The sequence below is a fragment of the Molossus molossus genome, unplaced genomic scaffold (assembly GCF_014108415.1).
Source record: "Molossus molossus isolate mMolMol1 unplaced genomic scaffold, mMolMol1.p scaffold_m16_p_21, whole genome shotgun sequence".
Classification (NCBI taxonomy): Eukaryota; Metazoa; Chordata; class Mammalia; order Chiroptera; family Molossidae; genus Molossus; species Molossus molossus.
Window position 1 is genome coordinate 5,794,048 of NW_023425357.1, and position 21,144 is coordinate 5,815,191.

Below are 21,144 nucleotides of genomic sequence, written 5' to 3' on the forward strand. Positions count from 1 at the left end.
AGCACATACAAGAATGAACCAATGATTGCATAAGTAAGTGGAACAACAAATCAATGTTTCTCTCTCTCGCTCTCTCTTCCTCTAAAATCAATAAACATTTTTAAAATATTTAAAAAAAGTTTTTTCCTTTACTGATTTTACAGAGAGAGGAAATGAGAGGGAGAGAGAGATAGAAACATTGATGAGGGAGAACATCGATTGGCTGCCTCCTACTAGGGATCGGGCCCACAACCTGGGCATGTGTCCTGACCAGGAATCGAACCGGCGACCTCTTGGTTCATGGGTCAATGCTCAACCACTGAGCCACACCGGCCAGACACATTTTAAAAATATTTCAACACTAGATTTTATCCCTATATCCAAACTTAAATTTCCCCAATATGGACCACACCAGTTTTGATGTTAACACTCACTCCATCTGGCTCAACCCCTTATTTTTATGACGCCACTGCTCTCTCCAGATGTCATCTGGCCCCCATCTCTGGCTTTCTTCCAAATTCTGACCCCACCTCTGTTCTCCCTAATCCCTAATTCTGCCCTCTCCACCCCACCCCCTAGGATTAATTCACAGCCCCACCCAGTTCCAGTTCAGGAGACTCCTACTCATTCCCAAAAACACCCTCTTCCTCCTTCCGCTTCCCTCTCCACCCCCATGCCCATGGACTTCCTCACCCCATCTGACCCTGCTCCTGAAAGGCCCTTTATCCAAAACATTGCTTTCCCAGGCCCAATCCCTGCCCCCATTCTACTTCAAAGAATTGATTCTCAATCACCTACCTGAAGAAGTCTCTTGTTGTGCCTGATGGTTGGGTGTGGGTGTGGGAAGGATAAACGGTAGAACACATTTGGACATCCCTGTGTTTTTCAGAGAAAAAAGGCTGGAGACGGAGTTGGGGCTGGAGATGAGGTTAAGAACTAGGATTTGGATGCGTTGCATTTGATGTTGAGAGAGACACTTGAGATAAAGCTGTTGATGGCACTGACTTTGAGGGATAGTCTGGGGACCAGGGGTATGGTTGAAATTAGGCAGAGAGATGGGAATAGGGTGAGAAATGGCCTTCTGGGAACTGTTGTATATTTAGAACAGGGTTGGAGTGGAGATTGGGGCCTGAGTTATGTTGCAAGGATGAGGCATGGGGATTTAGGGTGGTTTGGGGGAAGGAAGTGATGGGCTTTCTCCTTCCTACTAGGTGGGTCCTGCTGCTTCAGAGTTCACAGTGGGTTCAACTCTGGCTTGGGAGGAGCCAAATCTGGGTCTCAGCTTGTCCCGAAAGCTCCACCCTCAAGCAGAGGGCCAAGCCCAGGCTGGGGGGTGCCTGGCACAGCCTGCTGAGCCATTGGTGGTGGAGAGGGGTAGGCCAGTCACCGGGAAATGCTGAGGGCGCAGGGGGAGGGCGTCAGGGGTTAAAAGGCATGGGTCAGGGCTGACGTTAGAGGCATCAGGCTGCAGAAGTTCTTCATCCGGGCCCCTCGCCCAGGTAGGGTGCACCTGGGGCAGAGGCTGGAGCATTGGAGGGGAGGAGGGGGGAGGTTGGAGGGAAAAGGGAGTGCAGCTGAGTTAGGGAGATGGCGGAGGGAACCAGAGGCTCAGTTACAGATAGAAATCTGCAGAGATGGAGAGCTGACGCCACAGAAAGAGAAACTCAGTTTGGGACCAGGGAGGGGAGAAGGGACAGAGAGAGGGGCTGGAGAGAGCACCCAGCGCCCCGCTTGCTGGAGGGCAGGGCTGGCTGCCTGGGTTGAGGAGCAGAAAGCCACGGCCCAAGGGGGGTGCACGCCCCCTCCCCCGCAGGGTGAATTTGGGGAGGAGGTGCAGATTCTTGGGTCAGGGTTCTCAGAGTGAAGGGAGATTTACAACTGGGAAGTTCGGGGGCAGAGGTGAGGGGGGCAGAGATGGGGGTTTGGGCCAGACCTTAACACCTCTCCTCAACTTCTCAGGCCCAACTCGCCCTGCCTCTCACCCGGGAGCCGCCATGTGGCCCCTGGCCGCGGTGATCGCCTTTCTGACCACGGCCCTGTCAGGCGGTAAGAATGCGCGGGGGTGGAGGCGGGGTGGCCACCCCAGACAATGGTAGGAGGGGTCCGGACGCGGGGAGGGGGCCTGGAAGCCGCGAGCTCCGCCCCCCGCCCACTCCGGGCAGGGTCCCGCGGGGACAGGCCCGAAAGCTTCCTGCTTATCCCTGAGTGACCTGGTTTCCTGGCTGGGGTCAGCCCACTGTCCCCACGAAGCGCCTTTTCTGGTTCACTCTACACGGGAAAGCCCCTCCCCCCGCTCCCCTCGAATATTCCCACAGCAGCCCTTCCTACAGTCAGGGACTCCTGGCCCCCCTGAGTGAGAGGAGTCTCAGAGACACAGGTTCAAATCCTGAGCTGCCACTCTGAGCAAGGGACTTCACTTTTTTTTTTTTGGAGGTAACGAGTAGTTCATTATTATTTTTTAAATTATTTTTATTAATTTATTTTGATGTTTCTCCTTTGTCCCCCATTGACACCCTCCTTCCAATCTCCCCCCACCCACCCTGTCCCCAGCTTTGTTGTCTATGTCCACTGGCTATGCATACATGCATATAAGTTCTGTGGTTTATCTCTTCCCTCCCCCCGCACCCCCTCTTCTGAGGTCTATTAGTCTGTACCCTGCTTCTAGGTCTCTGGGTCTATTTTGTTCAGCGACTTCACTTCTTTGCGCCTAGGTGGTTCCATCTGTAAAATGGGAACGTACAGGGGTGGGCAAAAGTAGGTTTACAGTTGTTCCTATGGACAAGAACACAGCAATGAATAAGTAGCAAAACAAGAATGAACTCGTGTTTAGAATACTCCCAACTGTAAGTCTCCTTCTGCCCACCCTGGTTGGCAAAGCCCTTTCCACCGAGGTTTGTTGTGAATATTAAAATGAGGTAACACCTGTCTGTGGTGGAAAGGTCGTCATCATTACGACTTTATCAGTCGTCACCTCTGTCGGTTCTCAGAACTGTCCAGTTCTTCCTTTCATCCTCGGGGTGACCCCAGATCTATCTGATTCCACTGGGGTTGGTCCCCCCATGAAGCCCCCTTTCTCTGCCTTTGCCAACAAGCTTGCTGGAAACCCCATCCATGCATCATGCATTTACTCATTCATTCTTTCATACAGATGACGTGTTATAGAATGGACCCCTGAAACCTATATAATTTTATTAACCAATGTCACCCCTATAAATTCGGTAGTAATTTTTTTTAAAAAAACAAAACAAAACACCTCTGCATGCCAGGAGGGTGTGCTGGATGCTGCGTAAGCAAAGACAGAGTTCCTTCTCTCAGCACCCAGGGCCTAGCGGGTTCAGCTGCAGATCTTATTACAACAATCACCCAAATAATTAGTTAATGATTAGTTACAATTGTTATATGAGGGGATGGCTTCAAGGGGCCAGGCCAGGGGCCTAGGGGTGGCAGCTCCCAGCCTGGAAGGCCACCCCGAAGGACTAGACCCTTAAGCTGACACCCAATGGAGGGAGGGCACCTGGCACCCTGCACCACCCTTGGCCTGGAGGTAGGGTGGATTGTCTCCTTTGGCAACACTCCCAGGACTCCTGCCCCTGTCCCCAGCCCCTCCTGGGTGCCACGCCCTGGGGTAGGAGCTCCCTTGCTTTGGCTTGTGGAATCCTCAACAGCTGTACGAGGTACGTGAACTATAATTACTCTAGTTCCACAGCTGAAAAACCCAAGACCGACAGGAGAGTCCAGCTCCAAAGACCACAGTGGTGCTTGCAGAATGCTAATCCGTGCAGCCCGCCCCGCCTCCCGCATCCTGGACTTGCCCTCCTGGTAGTCCATCTTCATTATCTTAGACCTCGTGGTCTGCTTAGAGTCACCTGTTTTAAATTTATTTTTATTTTTTTATCCTCACCCGAGGATATTTTTCCATTTTTTGTACAGATAGAGTGGGAGGGAGAGAGAGGAAGAGAGAGAGAGAGAAACATCGATGTGAAGGGACACATCGAGTGGCTGCCACCCGCATGACCAACCAGGGCCGGGGACAAACTGCAACCGAAGTACGTGCCCTTAGCGGGAACCGAACCCGGGTCTCTCCAGACCGCAGGCCGACGCTCTAACCGCTGAGCCAAACTGGCCAGGGCTAGAGTCACCTGTTTTAAACTTAAAACCCATTCTTTACTATAAATAAAAGAGAAAAAGAAGTAAATCCTGCACAGTGAAACAAAAATGGCATGTTTATTGGGTTGGACCACCTGAAATTGTCAATCTCCTCCAGAGAGTGATTGCAGATGGTTCAACTTAATGCATTTTAGGTTGCAGGCTGAGCAAGTGTTCTGCTCCCTTTGGGTTTTAAAAAGTGAGCCTAGCTCTGGCCAGTTGGTGGCTTAGTTGGTTGAGTGTTGTCCCAGGCACTGAGTGATCCCAGGTTCGATTCCCAGCCAGGGCATATGCCTGGGTTTTGGGCTCTATCCCCAATAGGGGGCATGCAGGAGGTAGCTTATCAATGTTTCTTTCTCATTGATGTTTTCCCCTCTCTCTCCCTCTCCCTTCCTCTCTCTCTAAAAATCAATGAATGCATTTTTTTTAAGTGAGTTCAGCGAGGATTTGAGAGGTGTGAAAGGCATATCGGCACCATCGTGAGACTTTCTCTTCAATAAAATCAGAATTGGAAGAGAACTGGATAGTGATACAGTGTCTGAGGATGCAATCTGATGTTACGTACGCCTCATTCCTGTACCACCTAAAACGACCCTGTGCCCACCAATGACTTCTGTCCCCAACTTTGAGAACCACTGGGCTTATCTCACTGCTTATGTCGGTGGACAAGGGACTTGCTGGCCACAGAGCTGGGGACCTCCTGTTGCAGCTAATAATAGCAATGGAGCCCACTTACTGAGTGCTGTGTGTGTCTCAGATGCAGGATTTTACTGAATCCTACATCTGCCTCATGAGAGATGAAACTCTTACCTTCCCTACTTTATAGTTGAGAAGATGGAGACTGGCAACTTATGACAGGATCACCCAGCCAGAAAGAAGGCGGCACATTCGCCATTGGACTTTATTGGTTCTCTTTTTTTTTTTTATCCTCACCTGAGGATATTTTTCCACTTTTGTTCAGATAGAGTAGGAGGGAGAGAGAGGAACAGAGAGAGAGAGAGAAACATCGACGTGAAAGGGACACATTGAGTGGCTGCCACCTGCACGACCAACCAGGGCCGGGGACAAACTGCAACCGAGGTACGTGCCCTTAGCGGGAACCAAATCTGGGTCTCTCTGGACCGCAGGCCGACGCTCTAACCACTGAGCAAAACCAGCCAGGGCTCTTGGTTCTCTTTTTAAAAAATTTTTATTGTTAATCCTCACCTGAGGGCATTTTTTTCTATTGATTTTTAGAGAGAGTGGGAGGGAGGGAGAGAGAGACATCGATGTGAGAGAGACACATCGATTGGTTGCCTCCCACATGCAACCCAGGTACATGCCCTTGACCAGGAATCAAACCCGCAACCCTTTGGTTGGTGGGCTGGCTTTCTAACCACTGGGCAACACCAGCCAGGGCAGGACTTTGTTCTCTTGTCAACTGTCCGGCTTCCAGTGCCAGACACAGTTCCTGGCACATGACATTGGTGGAACACTCACTGTGTGCCAGACACTGCTAGGTCTATCTCCATCCTATATCTACAGTGTCCAATATGGGGGCCACTGGCCACTGGGAGCTATTGAGTGTTTCAAATGTGGCTGTAGAACTGAATTTTTAAGTTTCAGTCCAGGGAATCTAAATTTAAATAGCCACACTGGACATCTTGAACAGTGTGGATCTGGAGAAAGAACTGTTGAGAGAGAGAAAGCAGCAAGCGCCAAGGGTCTGGTCTGTCTGAGGAAACTGAAACAGAATGAAGAGGAGACAGGTGGGAGATGGAGGCAAGGAGCTTGGCAAAGGTCGGATGATTCAGAGGCCTGCAAACGTTGAATGTGGGAGTAGTTAGCCTATGGATGATATTTGAAGCCATAGAGGAACCCAGTAAATAGGGGTTAAAAGATGGATGGATGGGTGGATGGATGGATGAACAGAGGGATAGAGGGATGGATGGATGGCAGACAGATGGATAAATGGAAGGATGGATGGATGGACAGGTGAATGGATAGATGGATGAATGGAGGGATGGAAGGGTGGATGGATGGATGGGCAGATGGGTGGATAAATGGAAGAATGGATGGATAGACGGATGGATGGATGGATGGATGGATGGATGGATGGGGATGGATGGATGGATAGATGGATAAATGGAAGAATAGATGGATAGATAGGTGGATGGATGAATAGAAGGATGGATAGATGGACAGGTGGGTGGATGGAGGAATGGATGAAGGGGTAGATGGATGGATGGAGGGATGGGTGGCTGGACAGATGGAGGAAGGGATGGATGAATGGACCGATGGATGGATGGATGGATGGATGGATGGATGGATGGATGCTGCACAGGTGGTTGTGGAGGTCCATCTCATTTCTTCCTCTTGAAACCCATCCCCATGGTGGAATGAGAGAGAACATGCAGGTGGGGAGAAAGCCAGACGTCTGCTTATCAGAAGCATCCTCATTCGGTGGACTCTTCCTTCATGTCCCCAGTGGAGGGTACGACACTTCTATGGAAAAGGATGATGTCACCTCTTTTCTCTGACTCATCTCCATTACATAGAAAATGGCAACTCCCAGAGCCCAAGAAATGAATCATCAGTTCCTGGTCACCAAGAGCAAATTCTGACCCTCTCCCCAAACCCGGGAACGACACCTCCAGGCCTCTTCCTCCGCCCGAACCCCAGTGCTCTAACATTTTCTCTTCCTTACCAGGCATCTCTCAGGAGCATCCCAAGATTATCAATGGCACCAATGGGACCAATGGGTTTCTCCCAGGTGGTTACACCTGCCCTCCCCACTCTCAACCTTGGCAGGCAGCCCTGCTGGTACAGGGGCGGCTGCTCTGTGGGGCGGTCCTCATCCACCCCAGATGGGTCCTCACTGCGGCACACTGTCTGAAGAAGTATGTGAGGGCCAGAGGGGAAGGGGCTAGGGATAATAATGGGACTGGGTGGAGTTGCATTTGAGGATGAGTTGGGAGTTCATTCAGGTTGGGACGGGAATGGGTGTGAATGAGGTTAGGGTGGAGATAAGGGGTTCGGGATGGGAATGGACTTGAAGTAGAGGATTTGGATGGGATTAGAGTTGATGTGGAAGGAGATGTGTTTGGAGATGAGGAAGGGGAGATGGGGAAGAGTTGGAGCTGGGGAGGGGCTCATCTCCTCCTCTAACCAGCCTGTTCCTGCATCCACAGCGGATACAGAGTCCACCTGGGCAAGCATGCCCTGGGGCATGTAGAGGCTGGGCAGCAGGTGAGGGACGTAGTCCGTTCTATTCCCCACCCTCAGTACCGGAGCAGCCCCACTCACCTGAACCATGACCACGATATTATGCTTCTGGAGCTGCAGTCCCCAGTCCAGCTCACGAGCCATATCCGCATCCTGCCTCCCTCCCGCAATGACTGCCTCCCCCCTGGCACCTGCTGTCGGGTGTCTGGCTGGGGCACCACTATCAGCCCCCAGGGTATGTACCTGCACAGGTGGCCTGGGGTCCCACAGGGTGGCTGGGGAAACTGGGGTAGAGATGGGAGATAGGTTGGAGGAGGATTCCTTTACTTATTACTTTTTCTAATCTGTTGATTTATAGAGAGAGAGAGAAACATCAACCTGTTCCACTTATGTATACATTCATTGGTTGCTTTTTATATGTGCCCTGACCGGGAATTGAACCCGAGACCTTGGTGTATCAGGATGATGCTCTAACCAACTAAGCTACCCAGCTAGGGCAAGGATTCCTTTATATATAAAAACAAATAAAAATATATGTAGCTATAAAGAAACAAATGAGCCCTGGCCGGTCTGGCTCAGCGGTTAGAGCGTCGACCTGCGGTCCTGAGAGACCCGGGTTCGGTTCCTGCTAAGGGCACGTACCTCGGTTGCAGTTTGTCCCCGGCCCTGGTTGGCAGCCACTCGATGTGTTCCTTTCACATCGATGTTTCTCTCTTTCTCTCTGTTCCTCTCTCTCCCTCCCACTCTACCTGAACAAAAAAAATGGGAAAATGTCCTCAGGTGAGGATAAAAAAAAAAAAAAAGAAACAAATGAAAAAATGGACAAGAAAAAATATATAGTTACATCTATATATTACATATAACGTATAATGTATAAAGTTATGTAATGTTATAGATCATGTACTATACACTTATATATCTCTATAAATTTATAAATATGTGAAATTATAGTATATTCTATGCATATTTATAAAAATATACATTATACATCTGTATATCAATATGTAAATTATAAAATTAGATTTATTTTCTAAATTATAATTCTATATGCATTTATTTAAATACATTTATATATAAATTATACATTATGAGTAAACATATTTAAATAAGTACATAAGTATATAATTTATATGGTAAATGCTATTTTGATATATTTTATTACATATAATAAAATAGAAACAGCTATATCCTTTGGGTATAAATTATATCTATGTAAATGTAAAGTTGATGCATAGCAGCAGAGCCCTGTGTGGTTCCCAGCTCATGCCCAGCTGCAATTCCGTATCTTTCTACCCAGCATGTCCCTTCTCTCTTTCCCTGCTCTCCTGCAGTTTCTTCCCTCTCTCCTGCCTTTTCCCCATCTCCAATTCCCTCTCACCATCTCTGTCTTCCACCCACCTTCCTAGGGAGCTCCCACCTCATAGCCTGTCCAAGACAGATATCCCCAGACCTTTCTCTCTCTCCTCCCCAGTGAGTTTCCCACAAACCTTACAGTGTGCCAACATCCAGCTGCGTTCAGATGAGGAGTGTCGTCAAGTCTACCCGGGGAAGATCACACCCAACATGCTTTGTGCCGGCACCCAGGAAGGCGGCAAAGACTCCTGTGAGGTGAGACCACGTGGGGTTGGGGGTGGGGGCTGCCCGGGGCCAGATGGGAAGCCAGCATAGAGGTGGGGACAGATTTGCTTTGAGCCTTTGGGGAACCAGTCTTTGTAGAAGGTCAAGACAAAAGGGAGTACCCATGGGTGGCAAATATAATTCAACCCGAGCCTCAGCTTTGAATGACAGTCGCTGCCTAGGTCCTGGTGTTGACATGCATAAAAGTTAGGATTCTTTGGGTTGCAATGGTCTAAAAACCCAACTCAAACTGCCTTAAATAAAAAACACTGGCTTTTGTAAGTGAAAAACCCTGGAGGGACCTGCTTCAGGCACAGATGGATCCAGGTACAAAAATAATGTGTTTAAGACTCACACATACACCTTGAGCATGGCTCTCACTAGGCTGACTTAAGTCATGTGTCCTAGAACCATTGCTCTGGCCAGAGCTGTGGGATTCTCTGATGTTCCAAGTCAGGGGGTCACACCACTAACCGGGGGGAGTTTGCAGTGGGGGGCAGGGACAGGCTACACAAATTGAGAGTGGGGATGGGATCATTCTCCAAATGAATGAAAAAAAAAATCAGGAGGTTGTTACCAAAATAAGGTCCAAGTGGATACTGCATGGACAAGATGACAACCTCCGTCCAATAGAGGAGACTGTTAAGTTGAGGTTCGGTTCAGTGGGAAAGGGTATGATAATGAATCAATGACAAGGACCTTATCAATAGTGATAATGTGTGTCCTGGGACCAGGGGGAGAAGAAGCACTCATGTGTACAGGCCCTACCCAGATGTGGATGGGTTAACTCAATAGTAAGATGGCCTGAAGAAACCATAAAGTGGGAACAGGTTAGGAAGGCAGGGGAACCAGATGGGTTTTGGTGCGAGGGAAAGGCCAACAGGTGTGTGAGATAACAGGTGTGTCACCACTTTAATGAGACAGAAGAACAACAAAAAAGAGAGAGAGACAGAGAAGTCTATCTTGGCTTTCTATTTCTGTCTCTCATTTTCTGACACTCTGTGTTTGTCTTCTTATCTGATTCAAACGGTCTCTGTTGCCATCTCTCCCTGTGTCTCCATATTCCTCTGTCTCTATCTCTGCCTCCGTGTCTGTCTCTCTCAGTCTTTCACTCTCTCCCCACAAGTCCCCATCCCTGCCTTTGTTTGGCTCCAGCAAGGAACCCACCTTTCTGTCTCCCCGACTCAGGGCGACTCCGGAGGCCCCCTGGTCTGTAACGGTGTGCTTCACGGTATCATCTCCTGGGGAGACTTCCCATGTGGGCAGCCCAACCGGCCTGGCGTCTACACCCGAGTCTCTAAATATGTTCCATGGATCCGAGAAACAATCCAAAAATGGACAACTCAGGAGCAGAAATGGACGAAGGGCCCACAATAAAACGCCGGTTGACTTCCCCACCTCCTTCCTCCCAGTGTTCCCTCCTTACTCAGTTTGCCCAGCCCTTCTCTGACCCTCCCAGTGTCTCACTGGAACCAGTGACCCATGTTCTCAAAATGTCCCATCCCAGCTGACATTCCACGTTTCAAAAGCACTCAGTCCCTGCCAGCATCACAGTCTACCTGACGTTGTACCCCTGAAACACCCCAGTCCCCTGACACGTTCCAGGTCTCCCAACTGTGTCAGCATAAACCCAGATCACCATCTCGATGTTGTATCTGTGGAATGCTTAGGTACCTCCAGCCCATCCAAATCATATTCCTTGTCCTGCAAATGCACCATCCTTGGAAACATTCTATTCCCCTTCAGATACGCATTCATTGCCAACATTCTAGATCCTTCTATATTTTGTACTCAAGAAGGTTCTAGACTCCCATGACATTTCATTCTGCAAATAATATCTTGTGACCACACTTTTCTGTGCTATGCCCTCCTGAACGACATCACAGCTAACATTGGATCTCCTCATAATGGTTTACTCTCACTTTAGCTCTGGACATTCCATCCCTACCTACATCCCCCATTCTGTCAATATCTGGCCTCTGGAACAGTGCCTGTCTCTTAATCCCTATGCCCACTTGAGATCAATAGCACTCTAGAATCTAGAGCGATGGGGTTCAGTATCCCAAGGAGGTCTCCATACCTGGACACTACTGTCCACCAAACACCCTGTCTATCTGTCTCCTCCACGGAAACCCTTGTTCAATGCCCCTTGATGTGGTTACATCTTTTTTTTTTCTTGCCCATGATCCCAGAATGCAGTGGTCAAATGCTCAAGCCACTGGAATCCCTACTTTGAACAATTCATAGAATTCCTGCCTGTCTTTTCTCCTCTGTAAAATAGAGCTCATCATTTTTCCTCACACCATTGTTATCAGGGTAAATGTTGAGGGCTAACTGTTATTATTTGCATGGTTCCCTATAAAATATTACCTTTGGATGTCAATAACAACCCCTTTGCTGAATGTTTAAGATTGTTGCATTTATTTATTGTTCTCAGCAAGCATTTAGCTGCCATTTTTAATAGGATGGTCTGGGCCGAACACATTGCACACAAAACAATATGCAATTTGTTATAACATATACTAATAAAACCTACATTGCAAATGTAGATGCTACGGACCTGTTCACCCAGAATGGTTACTTTTATTTATTTATTTATTATTTTAAAATTTTACTTTGATTGTTGAGAGTATTACAAATGTCTCCCACACACCTCCCCCCTTTACACTCCTCCACCCGGCCCCCGCCCTACCCCAGCCCTTCACTGCGCTATTGTCTGTGTCTATGAGCTCTGCATATATGCATATAAGTTGAATGGTTACTTTTATATGTGACTTTCCTATTAATTTTTTAATGGTGTTTTTTCGACATTCTGAAGTGTTTCTTTTTTAAACTTGATTTGAGAGAAACATCAATTTGTTGTTCCACATATTTATGCATGTATTAGTTAATTCTATTAGAAAATTGTTTTTTAATCGATTTTCAGAGAAAGAGGAAAGGAAAGGGAGAGAGAAAGAAACATCAATGTGAGAGCAAAACATCTATGGGCTGCCTCCTGCATGTCCCTCACCGGGGATCGAGCCTACAATCTGGGCCTGTGCCATGACTGGGAATCGAACCAGCAACTCTTTGATGCACAGGATGATGCTCAATCAACTGTACCACAGTAGTCAGGGCCATTGGTTGATTCTTATATGCGCCCTGACTGGGAATTGAACCTGTAACTTTGGTGTATCAGGAGGATGCTCTAACCAGCTGAGCTACCTGGCCAGGACTCTCTCTCTTTCTTTCTTTCTTTCTCTTTCTTTCTTCTTTCTTTCTTTCTTTCTTCTTTCTTTCTTTCTTTCTTTCTTTCTTTCCTTCTTCTTTCTTCTTTTTTCTTTCTTTTTTCCTTCCTTCCTTCCTTCCTTCCTTCCTTCCTTCCTTCCTTCCTTCCTTCCTTCCTTCCTTCCTTCCTTCCTTTTTTAGCAGAAAACAGAGGTTACTTTATTTTCCTCAACCTCAGTGGAAGGGCTCATCTTAATTTTTTTAAGCTACGCAAAAATAAATACAATAACAAAAGATACACAGTAGTAAAGACAATAACAAGGCTTTACAAGAACAGAAATAATAGCAGAGGATACATAATCATAAAAACAGCGAGCCAGGCCAGTAAGCCAGGACAAGTGGAGTAGGGAAACTGAGGCAGGCAGCTGAACAAACTGACAGATCAATTTACAGTGGATACCGAAGGTCACCTCCCTAGAACTAGGCCTCAGTTGTATTTCAGCACCAGACTCAGAAAAACAGCAAAACCAGGTGGCTGCCGATAGGACCAGCTGCAGTGATTAAGGACCCCCTGCCCTGACACTGACCAATCAATGACCCTGAAGGAGCACACCTAGGAAACTGATGAATGTTCTGTTGACTCCACCCCCCCCCTGAGACCGCCCCCCCCATTCCTGTCTGCAAGAGAGAAACAAAAGCCTCAAGACAAAGGACCCAGCTTGTGCTCTTCTTCCCAGCAGGACCCCCAGGCACCCCCCACCCCCTTCTTCCCCCACAGGCAGCATCTCTAGCCGCTCCCACAAGGCTGCAACCAGGCCAGCAATAGGCAGCAGCAGTCCATCCCAGGCAAACCCCATGAACCTGTCCCCAAGGCCCCCTTGTCTCTGACTTCTCAGTGAGCCAAAGCAGCCCAGGCTAGGCTGGTTTCCTCAGCCCTTCCTTGTTTCTCTGTGCCCCCCCACCCTGGCTTTAATAAATATCCTCTAAAACTCACCTGGACTCGTGTTGTGAAACTTTTCCTGCATAAAGTCAGGGACCCACACACTACCGGCCCGGCCCTAGGCAGACCCGCTCAGGGCCAGGTCCCCTTTCCAGTAACAACAGCAAAGGCACACAGTAGTACAAATAGCCATGGGTGTTCAATAAAGATAATGGGCAAAGGTAAACAATGATAAAGAGAATAGCAGTTCTGGCCGGGTAGTTCAGTTGGTTGGAGCATTGTTTTGAGGGGCCAAGGGTGCAGGTGTGAACCCCGATCAGGGCACAGACAGGAGTCAACCAGTGGACGCATAAACACATGGAACAACAAATCAGTGTCTCGCTCTCTCCCTTCCCCTCTCTCTCTAAATCAATTAAAAATAAATAAGTAAATAAGGGAATGGGGATAAAAGGGAATCAAATGTGGAAAACAAGAAGGTTTTTGTAGAGTACAGATCACCAATTCAACTCTCTCCATTGGAGGATTAAAAACCAGCTAAACACATTCATGAACTTTCTTTTTATTTTTTAATTAATTAATTTAATTCATTACCGATGTCCCTCCTTTTTCTCTCACTGACACCCTCCTCCCCGCTCCTGCACCACCCCCTGTCTGTGTCCATTGGTGGTGCACAGATGCATATAAATTCTTTGGGTGATCTCTTTCCGGCCCCACCCACCTTCACTCTGAGGTGCGCCAGTCTGTTCCCACTTCTATGTCTCTGGATCTATTTGGTTTATCAGCTTATTTTGTTCATTATCTAATAAACTTTTTTATTTTTTTATTATTTTGTTTATGGCATGTGCTTCAGAGAGTTCTTGGGAAGGCTAGTAGTGCTGATACGTGAATAGCACTCGAAAGAACACCAGGTACTGCGTGAGTGCTTATTAAGTGATAGATGTCATTAGTATTGTTGCTCTTATTGATATAATTGTGATGATGTGACGTCTCCAAGGCTGTCAGTGCCAGAGCGAGCCGCCTTGGGTGACAGCTGGGGCTTTGAGGGAGAGAGAGAGAGTGAGAGGTGGCCGCCCAAATCCTTCCTGTGGAACAGAAAATAATGACATACCTGAGCTGGAGATTGTGACTGCCCACACCTTAAATGAGGAAGACGAGCCAGGTGGCCAGGCGTTGAGGTTTCTCAGCCTTTCCTCCTCCCTCCCTCTCCTGGGATTTCGAAACCAAAAGATCTTTTCCTGTTTTTGCTCAAGGGAATTTTTCATAACAATGTGGACCTGGGCAGAAAGGAATTTGAAGAACTCGTGGAGGAGACTGGGAAAGAGACCCAAAAACAAGGAGGGAGGGAGGGCAATACTTCCGGACACTAGTCCAGCATATAAACTCTTTCTCATTCTCCCAAGGTCCACAGTGGGGAAATGTCAGCCCCCTGGCTTCCAAAAGTGTCCACCTGGAGACGAAGGGAAATTCGCCAGTGAGTTGAACCCATCCAGACTGATGGAGACATTCCTGTATCTCACCCCCCACCCCTACCATGAGCATGTCCAGGGATTTCTCCCTATAGTCTGAAGGGTCCAGGCCAAGCTCAATCAATGCCCTGACTGTGGGTCTTGTATAAGGAACTAGGCTGTACTTTCCAGGCTAATGGGGGTAACTGGGCTCTGCACCCAATTCCAATGTGTGGGGTAGGGTTCTCTCACTTTACCAAGCAATTCTGGGTCACCAGCTAGGTGTCCTACAATTGACACTGAAGTCTGCCCGGCCAGTGTGGCTCATCTGGTTGAGTTTCATCCCATGCACCCAGAGGTCGCCTGTTCGATTCCCAGTCAGGGTACATGCCTGGGTTTTCGGCTCGATCCCCAGTAAGGGGTGAGCAAGAGGCAGCTGATCATCAATGTTTCTCTCTCTCTCTCTCCCTTCCTCTCTTTCTAAAAAGATCAATAAAAACATATTTAAAAAACAAACAAACAAACTCAAGTCTGACACTGTCTACCAGGAGACAGTCAGGTCCCACAGAGTAAGGGCTCAGTCCTACAAGACTACCCTCCCCTCCCACCCCCTGCCCCACATCAGAAGCCAATCAAAAGTCCAGGTTGTCACCTGCGCTTTGGACCACCAGCTATAGATCCGAGGCTCCTCCTTGGGTTCGATTCATCTGCGAGGGCAGCTCACAGAACCCAGAGAAACGTGTTACTTACTAGATCACTGGTTTATTATAAAAGGACATACCTCAGGAGCACCCAGAGGGGAGAGACGCATAGGGCCAGGCATGAGGAAGGAATACGGGGCTTCCATACTCTCTCCAGGTGCCACTCTTCCCAATGTCCATGGGTTCACCAGCCCAGAAACTCTCTGAACCCTCTCCTCTTGGGTTTTTGTGGAGGTTTCATTACACAGGCTTGGCCGTGGGTGACTGATTCAACCTTCAGCTCCTATCCCTTCCCCAGAGGTGGGGGTGGGGTGGACTGCAAGTTCCAACCCTCTAATCGCATGGCTCCCCTGGCAACCAGCCCCCATCCTTTTGGTGTTTTCCAAAAGCCACCCCCATGAACCCAACAAGAGATACCTTTCTATTTTCTTCTCTTAGGAAATCCCCAGGGTTTTAGGGGCTTTGTGCCAGAATTGGGGGATGAAGACCCAACAGATATGCCTTATTATAAAGTATAACATCACAGGGGACAATGGGGCTTTAACCCCAAGCTCTGATTCTAGCAAGTTCAATGATAAGATGAGTGAAGCAGATAGGTTGTGGTCATGAAACCAGCAGGTCTGGGCCACCTGTCATGACTCGAGCCAGTTAGGCAGAGACATTTCTTCCAATAATGTTGGCAGTAGGGGAGAGCAGTGGGTCATCTCACAAAATCTGCTCTAAACTCCCCCATTATTTTTTATTTATTTATTTTTTTAATCCTCACCCGAGGACATTTTTCCCATTTTTTGTTCAGATAGAGTGGGAGGGAGAGAGAGGAAGAGAGAGAGAGAGAAACATCGATGTGAAAGGGACACATCGAGTGGCTGCCACCCGCACGACCAACCAGGGCCGGGGACAAACTGCAACCGAGGTACGTGCCCTTAGCGGGAACCGAACCCGGGTCTCTCTGGACCGCAGGTCGATGCTCCAACCGCTGAGCCAAACCGGCCAGGGCTAAACTCCCCCATTAACTGGCTGCTTATAAAGGGTGGAAAGACAAAGACTTCGTGAGGAAGGGCAGGTCAGGAAAATTTTTTTTAAAAAAATGGGTAAAGTGGTCACAGGTGGTTACAATCGCCGGGAAGCAATGTGGGCTGGGGGTTCCAAAGGGGTGGTCAGCAGGTGTCACCTCCAGGATTTCAGTACCCACCCCCCATCGCAAGGTTGTTACTCTTTCCATAGTTTGAGCAGTTGTCCCTTGTTCTCAGCTAAGGAGAAGGGGCAGCATCGCCGAGGTAAACTCCCAGGGTGTACAACTCCAACCAGGTCAGAACGTGTTTTCTTTCATCAGAACAAAGCAATCCCAATGAACAAGGATGATGAACACTTCTTTTTCTCTCTCTCTTTTTTTATCTTTATTGTTGAAATGTCCCTCATTTCTGTTTTCCCATTGACACCCTCTTCCCCACTCTCTGCCCCCCTCTCCCAATGATTAACATTTCTGTTTTTTATAACTATGACTAGTTACCTACTATCCCATTATTCTCTCCCTGTCCCTTTCAGGGGGTCGAGGGGGCAGGGGACCCGGTTCAGGCTCTTTGGACGCAAAGCAAACCGGGACTCTGGGAGCTCAGGAGACAGATTTCAGAGACAGTCTCGAGATATCTCCGAAGAAACAAAGGACAGTGAGTCCTGGATATGATAGGACTCCTGAGGGTCTGAACCAGGGGACTGGGTGGATGGTGGTTCCACCACACAGAGTGGGGTCTGAGAACAGGCCGATGGGGACAGATGATGAGCTTGGCTTGGGTCATTCAGGAAGCTGTCGGAGGCACAGGCCTGAAGCTGGGGAGAGGCCTGAGAACCAACCTGCCCCAGTGGCAGGTGACAGGTGAAACTGTAGGTCTATGTAGGCTTAGACTGGGCCCTGGGAACACCCTTGTTTGTACAAACACCAGTGCAGGAAAGAAAGGCCTATTCATGCAGGAGGCCAGGAAGGAGAGCCAACGAAGTAGGAGGAAAACCAGAAACACATGGCGTCCAGAGCCGGGGGAGGAGCGGCCAGCTCATGGAATGCTGCAGAAGGGTTGAGTAAGAGAAGGACAGATGGGCGACCACTGGGTTGCTCGACATGGAAGTCTGTAGAACCCCAAAAAGAGTGTGGCTGTAGGGTGCAAGCAGGGAGTAGATCTCCACGGAGAAGTTTTGCTGGGAAGGATGGTGGGAAGATAGGGTGGTGGGGCTGTTTCTGATGAACTCTGTGGTCCCAGCATCACCCAGCTAAACGTCAGGCACGGAGGCATCTCAGGGTGTGTGTTGAGTGACTCAGTGAGTGAATGAGCAGAGTCAAATGAGAGAGGTGGAAAGACAGACAAAAGAGAAAGTTGTAGCATCAAGTGGTAGCTGATATTTCTTCACATCTAAGAAAAAAAGACTCTGCCATCTAAGTCAGCTTTACACATTTTTTAAATAAAGAAATTAATTTTATCTGTCTGACTTATTTGACTGAGCATAATACCCTCTAGGTCCATGCCTGTTGTCACAAATAGTACGTTTTCACACTTTTTTCATGACCAAGTAATATTCCATTGCGTAAATGTACCACATCTTTATCCACTGATGGACACTTAACTGTACCTGAACAATTACAATTAAAATTGAAAATAAAGGCAAAAATAATTTTTTTCAGAGTTACAGAGATGTTTGTTATTTGTAAAAGAGCAGGAAGAGTAAAATACAGATCTTCAAGAAACTTTTATCCAGAGCTGGGCTATTCAGTATGGTAGCCACTTGTCACTTGTAGCTCCTGAGCATCTGATATATGACTAGTCCCAATTGAGATGTGTAATTTACTTGTCACAATAAATTATATCATTCACCACTTAGGGCAAGTCATGTCATCTCCCCAAGTCTGTTTCCCTTAACTACTGTGCAGAACCATCTGTTGGTGGCGAAACAGCACCAGGTGTTAGACCGGGGGAGTCAGACCTGATCTCGGCTCAGCAACCTCAGTACTTGAGTTCTGGTTAACAAAGAATTCGGAGTGAAGGCTCAGACTATAAGAGAAGGTGGATTTAGAAAGTCACAGAGGTTGAATAAGTGAGCCGTAGAAGAAATGGGCTCAGGAAATAAGTTACAGAGGCAAAAGAAGGGCCCTTGGAGCTTAGGAGACAGAGGTAAGGAAAACGCACCTAGGGGGAAGAAGCTGGGAAATGGCTTGGGTGTGCTCCAAAGACAGAGAACGTGTGAAAACAAATAAACTGACGCCCAGCTGGTGTGGCTCAGTGGATTGATCGTCGTCCCACGCACTAAGAGGTCTCTGGTTTGATTCCTGGTCTGGATACATGCCCGGGGTTTTGAGCTCAATCCCCAGTGAGGGTGTGCAGGAGGCAGCCAATTGATGTTTCTCTCTCTCTCTCTCTCTCTCATCTATGTTTCTCTCTCTCTCTCCCTCTCTCTTTCAAATCAATAAAAAAAAAGAGTTAAAGTTTTAAAATATTATACCTTAGAAAAAATTAATTAATAAGGCTAATTTTGATCGTGTCTACAGTTCGCCTACCTGATATCCCCACCCATCTTTGTTACCGTGTTTGATGATCCCAAGAGGAAGTCGTGTGTAGACAGTTAGCTTCCTTCCAGATGGGCCAACCGAGGTCAGCGGCTCAGTGGCCCCCAGTGAGTCACGGATGAATTGAGTGTTCAACCCAGTCTGCATGATTCCAAAAGCTGTCTTCTTTCCCTGGCCTGGTAGCTCAGTCGGTTAGAGTGTCTTCCTGGTACACCAAGGTTGTGGGTTTGATCCCCCATCAGGACACATACAAGAATTAACCAATGAATGCATAAATAAACAAAACAACAAACCTATGTCCTTTTCTCTCTCTCCTCAATACATTTTTTAAAAAGCTATTCTCTTCCTTTGAAACACACGTTTATCTATTCACACAAGGACTCATTCAAATGTCACTCATTCATTCGTTTAAACATATATTTAATAATGGCTATCAATACAGGCTCTGGAGACAGCCTGCCTGGGTTCCAACACTGGATCGGCCACTTACCAGCTGTGTGCATGACTTCATCTAGTGGTACCTCAGTTTCCACATCTATGACCAGGAGTCGGGGTGGCTGAGTTCTCTCTGGGCAACGATGATACCCAAGAGTCCAGTAGGGGAGGCAGGGGAACTTGAGAGTTCTGAGGACTTCCTGGGGGAGTTGGCAAAGCTGCTCAGAGCTGCAAGGTCATCCCTGCTCTCTGAGCCTCCAGCTACAAGGAGCAGGAGAGGCTTTTGCCAGAAGCCACAAGCTGCAAGCCCGGCTGTCAAACCAAACCCACTAAGCAATGGCTTCTCATCCCCTGTCCCCTCGGTCCCAGGCAACCACTTATCCCCTTTCTGTTTCTGTGGACTTGCATATTCCGGACATTTCCCATAAATGGAAATCCTACAACATGTGGCTTCCTGGGTCTGTTATTTATGTATTATTTATTTATGTATCCAGCCTCATGTTTTCAAGGTTCATCCACGTTGTAGCAGAATGTCAGTGCGTCTTTCTTCTTACGGCTGAACAATAGCCCGTGGTGTGGATGGACCACATTCTCTCTAGCCATTCATCAGTGGATGGACATCAGCCTAATGGGCACGGGGTCTCTTGGGAGTGGCGAAACTTCCTAACCGAGACGGCGGCGGTGGTTACACACCATGGGGGTGCAGTGGCATTCATGGAATTGTGGATTTTAAAATGGCTTGAATGCCCAATTCTATGTTATGTGAATTTTACGTCAAAAAAAGAGAGAAAGGCAGAGAGAAGGAGTGTGGGGGGAGGTGGGGAGCAGGAAAGGAGGAGAGAGGGATTTGTGTTGGACCTATAGTTGTTTGGGGGGGGCGGTAGGTTGGCCAATATTTAGTTAGGAAATGTCCTAACAGAAATCTGAATTTCCAGCTTTTCCTGAAATGTCAGAGGATTTGGCAATGCTGGGCCCAGGCTCCTGAAGGGCAGCTAAAGCGTGACTTTTATTGAGTGTAAATTGCATCCCAATAAACCAGATCTCCCCCAAAAAAATCCACAAAAAAGGGAGAGGTTGAATTCCGTGGTGTTTTAGAACAAATTAAAAGCTGAAGTTTTGTGATTCTGAATTCAGAGAGGAAAAGAGACCCAAGATCACCCCCCAAAAAAGACAGAAAAGGAGTAGAGAGCCCCCCCTCTCTGCTCCCTCTCCCCACCCTCCATCCCTTTCTTTTTCAGTGGAAGCCTTTATGCAAAGAAAAAACGTTCATGGAATTAAATAAATTGACCTCATATATATATATAAAAAAACTGTACTTCTTGAAGCAAGGAACAGAGTTCACTGTGCATTTTAAAAATTCAGTTAGAGCCCTGGCCGGTTTGGCTCAGCGGTTAGAGCGTCTACCTGTGGTCCGGAGAGACCCGGGTTCGGTTCCCACTAAGGGCACGTACTTCGGTTGCAGTTTGTCCCCTGCCCTGGTTGGTCGTGCGGGTGGCAGCCACTCGATGTGTCCCTTCACATCGATGTTTCTCTCTCTCTCTCTTCCTCTCTCTCCCTCCCGCTCTATCTGAACAAAAAAATGGAAAAATGTCCTCGGGTGAGGATAAAAATAATAATAATAATAATAATAATAAAAAATTCAGTTAGAGCTCTGGCCAGGTAGCTCCATTTGGTTAGAGCATCATCCCAGTACACCCGAGTTGAGGGTTCGACTCCCCGGTCAGAGCACATGCATGAATCAATCAATGAATGTATAAATATGTGGAAACAGATCTCTCTCTCCCTCTCCCTCTCTCTCTCTCTCATCAGTAAATAAAAAATTTTTAAAATTCAGATAGACTCCCATAGAACCCAGTTTGGAAACTCTCTTCCGTCTTCCTGTTGCTTCTTGCGAAATCTCTTCTTTCTCCTTCTCTCCTC

The 21,144-nt window shown here is 47.8% G+C and overlaps 1 protein-coding gene across 3 annotated transcripts; it reads left to right on the forward strand.

Annotated features, from left to right (window-relative positions):
* The first annotated feature begins 1,973 nt into the window (after positions 1 to 1,973).
* KLK13 (kallikrein related peptidase 13) lies at positions 1,974 to 10,323 on the forward strand. 3 transcript variants are annotated; one of them, XM_036274093.1, is made up of 5 exons: positions 1,974 to 2,025; positions 6,815 to 7,004; positions 7,296 to 7,564; positions 8,801 to 8,937; positions 10,135 to 10,323. In XM_036274093.1, exons 1-5 carry the CDS (start codon positions 1,974 to 1,976, stop codon positions 10,321 to 10,323), a joined length of 837 nt encoding a protein of 278 aa, XP_036129986.1. The 3 variants fall into 3 exon arrangements, with proteins under 3 accessions (XP_036129986.1, XP_036129987.1, XP_036129988.1); XM_036274094.1 differs by having other exon boundaries at positions 7,296 to 7,349; positions 8,805 to 8,937; XM_036274095.1 differs by lacking the exons at positions 6,815 to 7,004; positions 7,296 to 7,564.
* The last annotated feature ends 10,821 nt before the right edge of the window (positions 10,324 to 21,144 follow it).

Bases quoted from the DNA above. Each gene is read 5' to 3' on its own strand.
- KLK13 (XM_036274093.1), top strand. From the start codon at position 1,974: ATGTGGCCCCTGGCCGCGGTGATCGCCTTTCTGACCACGGCCCTGTCA. The intron at 2,026-6,814 runs GTAAGAATGCGC...CTTCCTTACCAG, and splicing joins GACCACGGCCCTGTCAGGCG to GCATCTCTCAGGAGCATCCC. The intron at 7,005-7,295 runs GTATGTGAGGGC...CTGCATCCACAG, and splicing joins GCGGCACACTGTCTGAAGAA to CGGATACAGAGTCCACCTGG.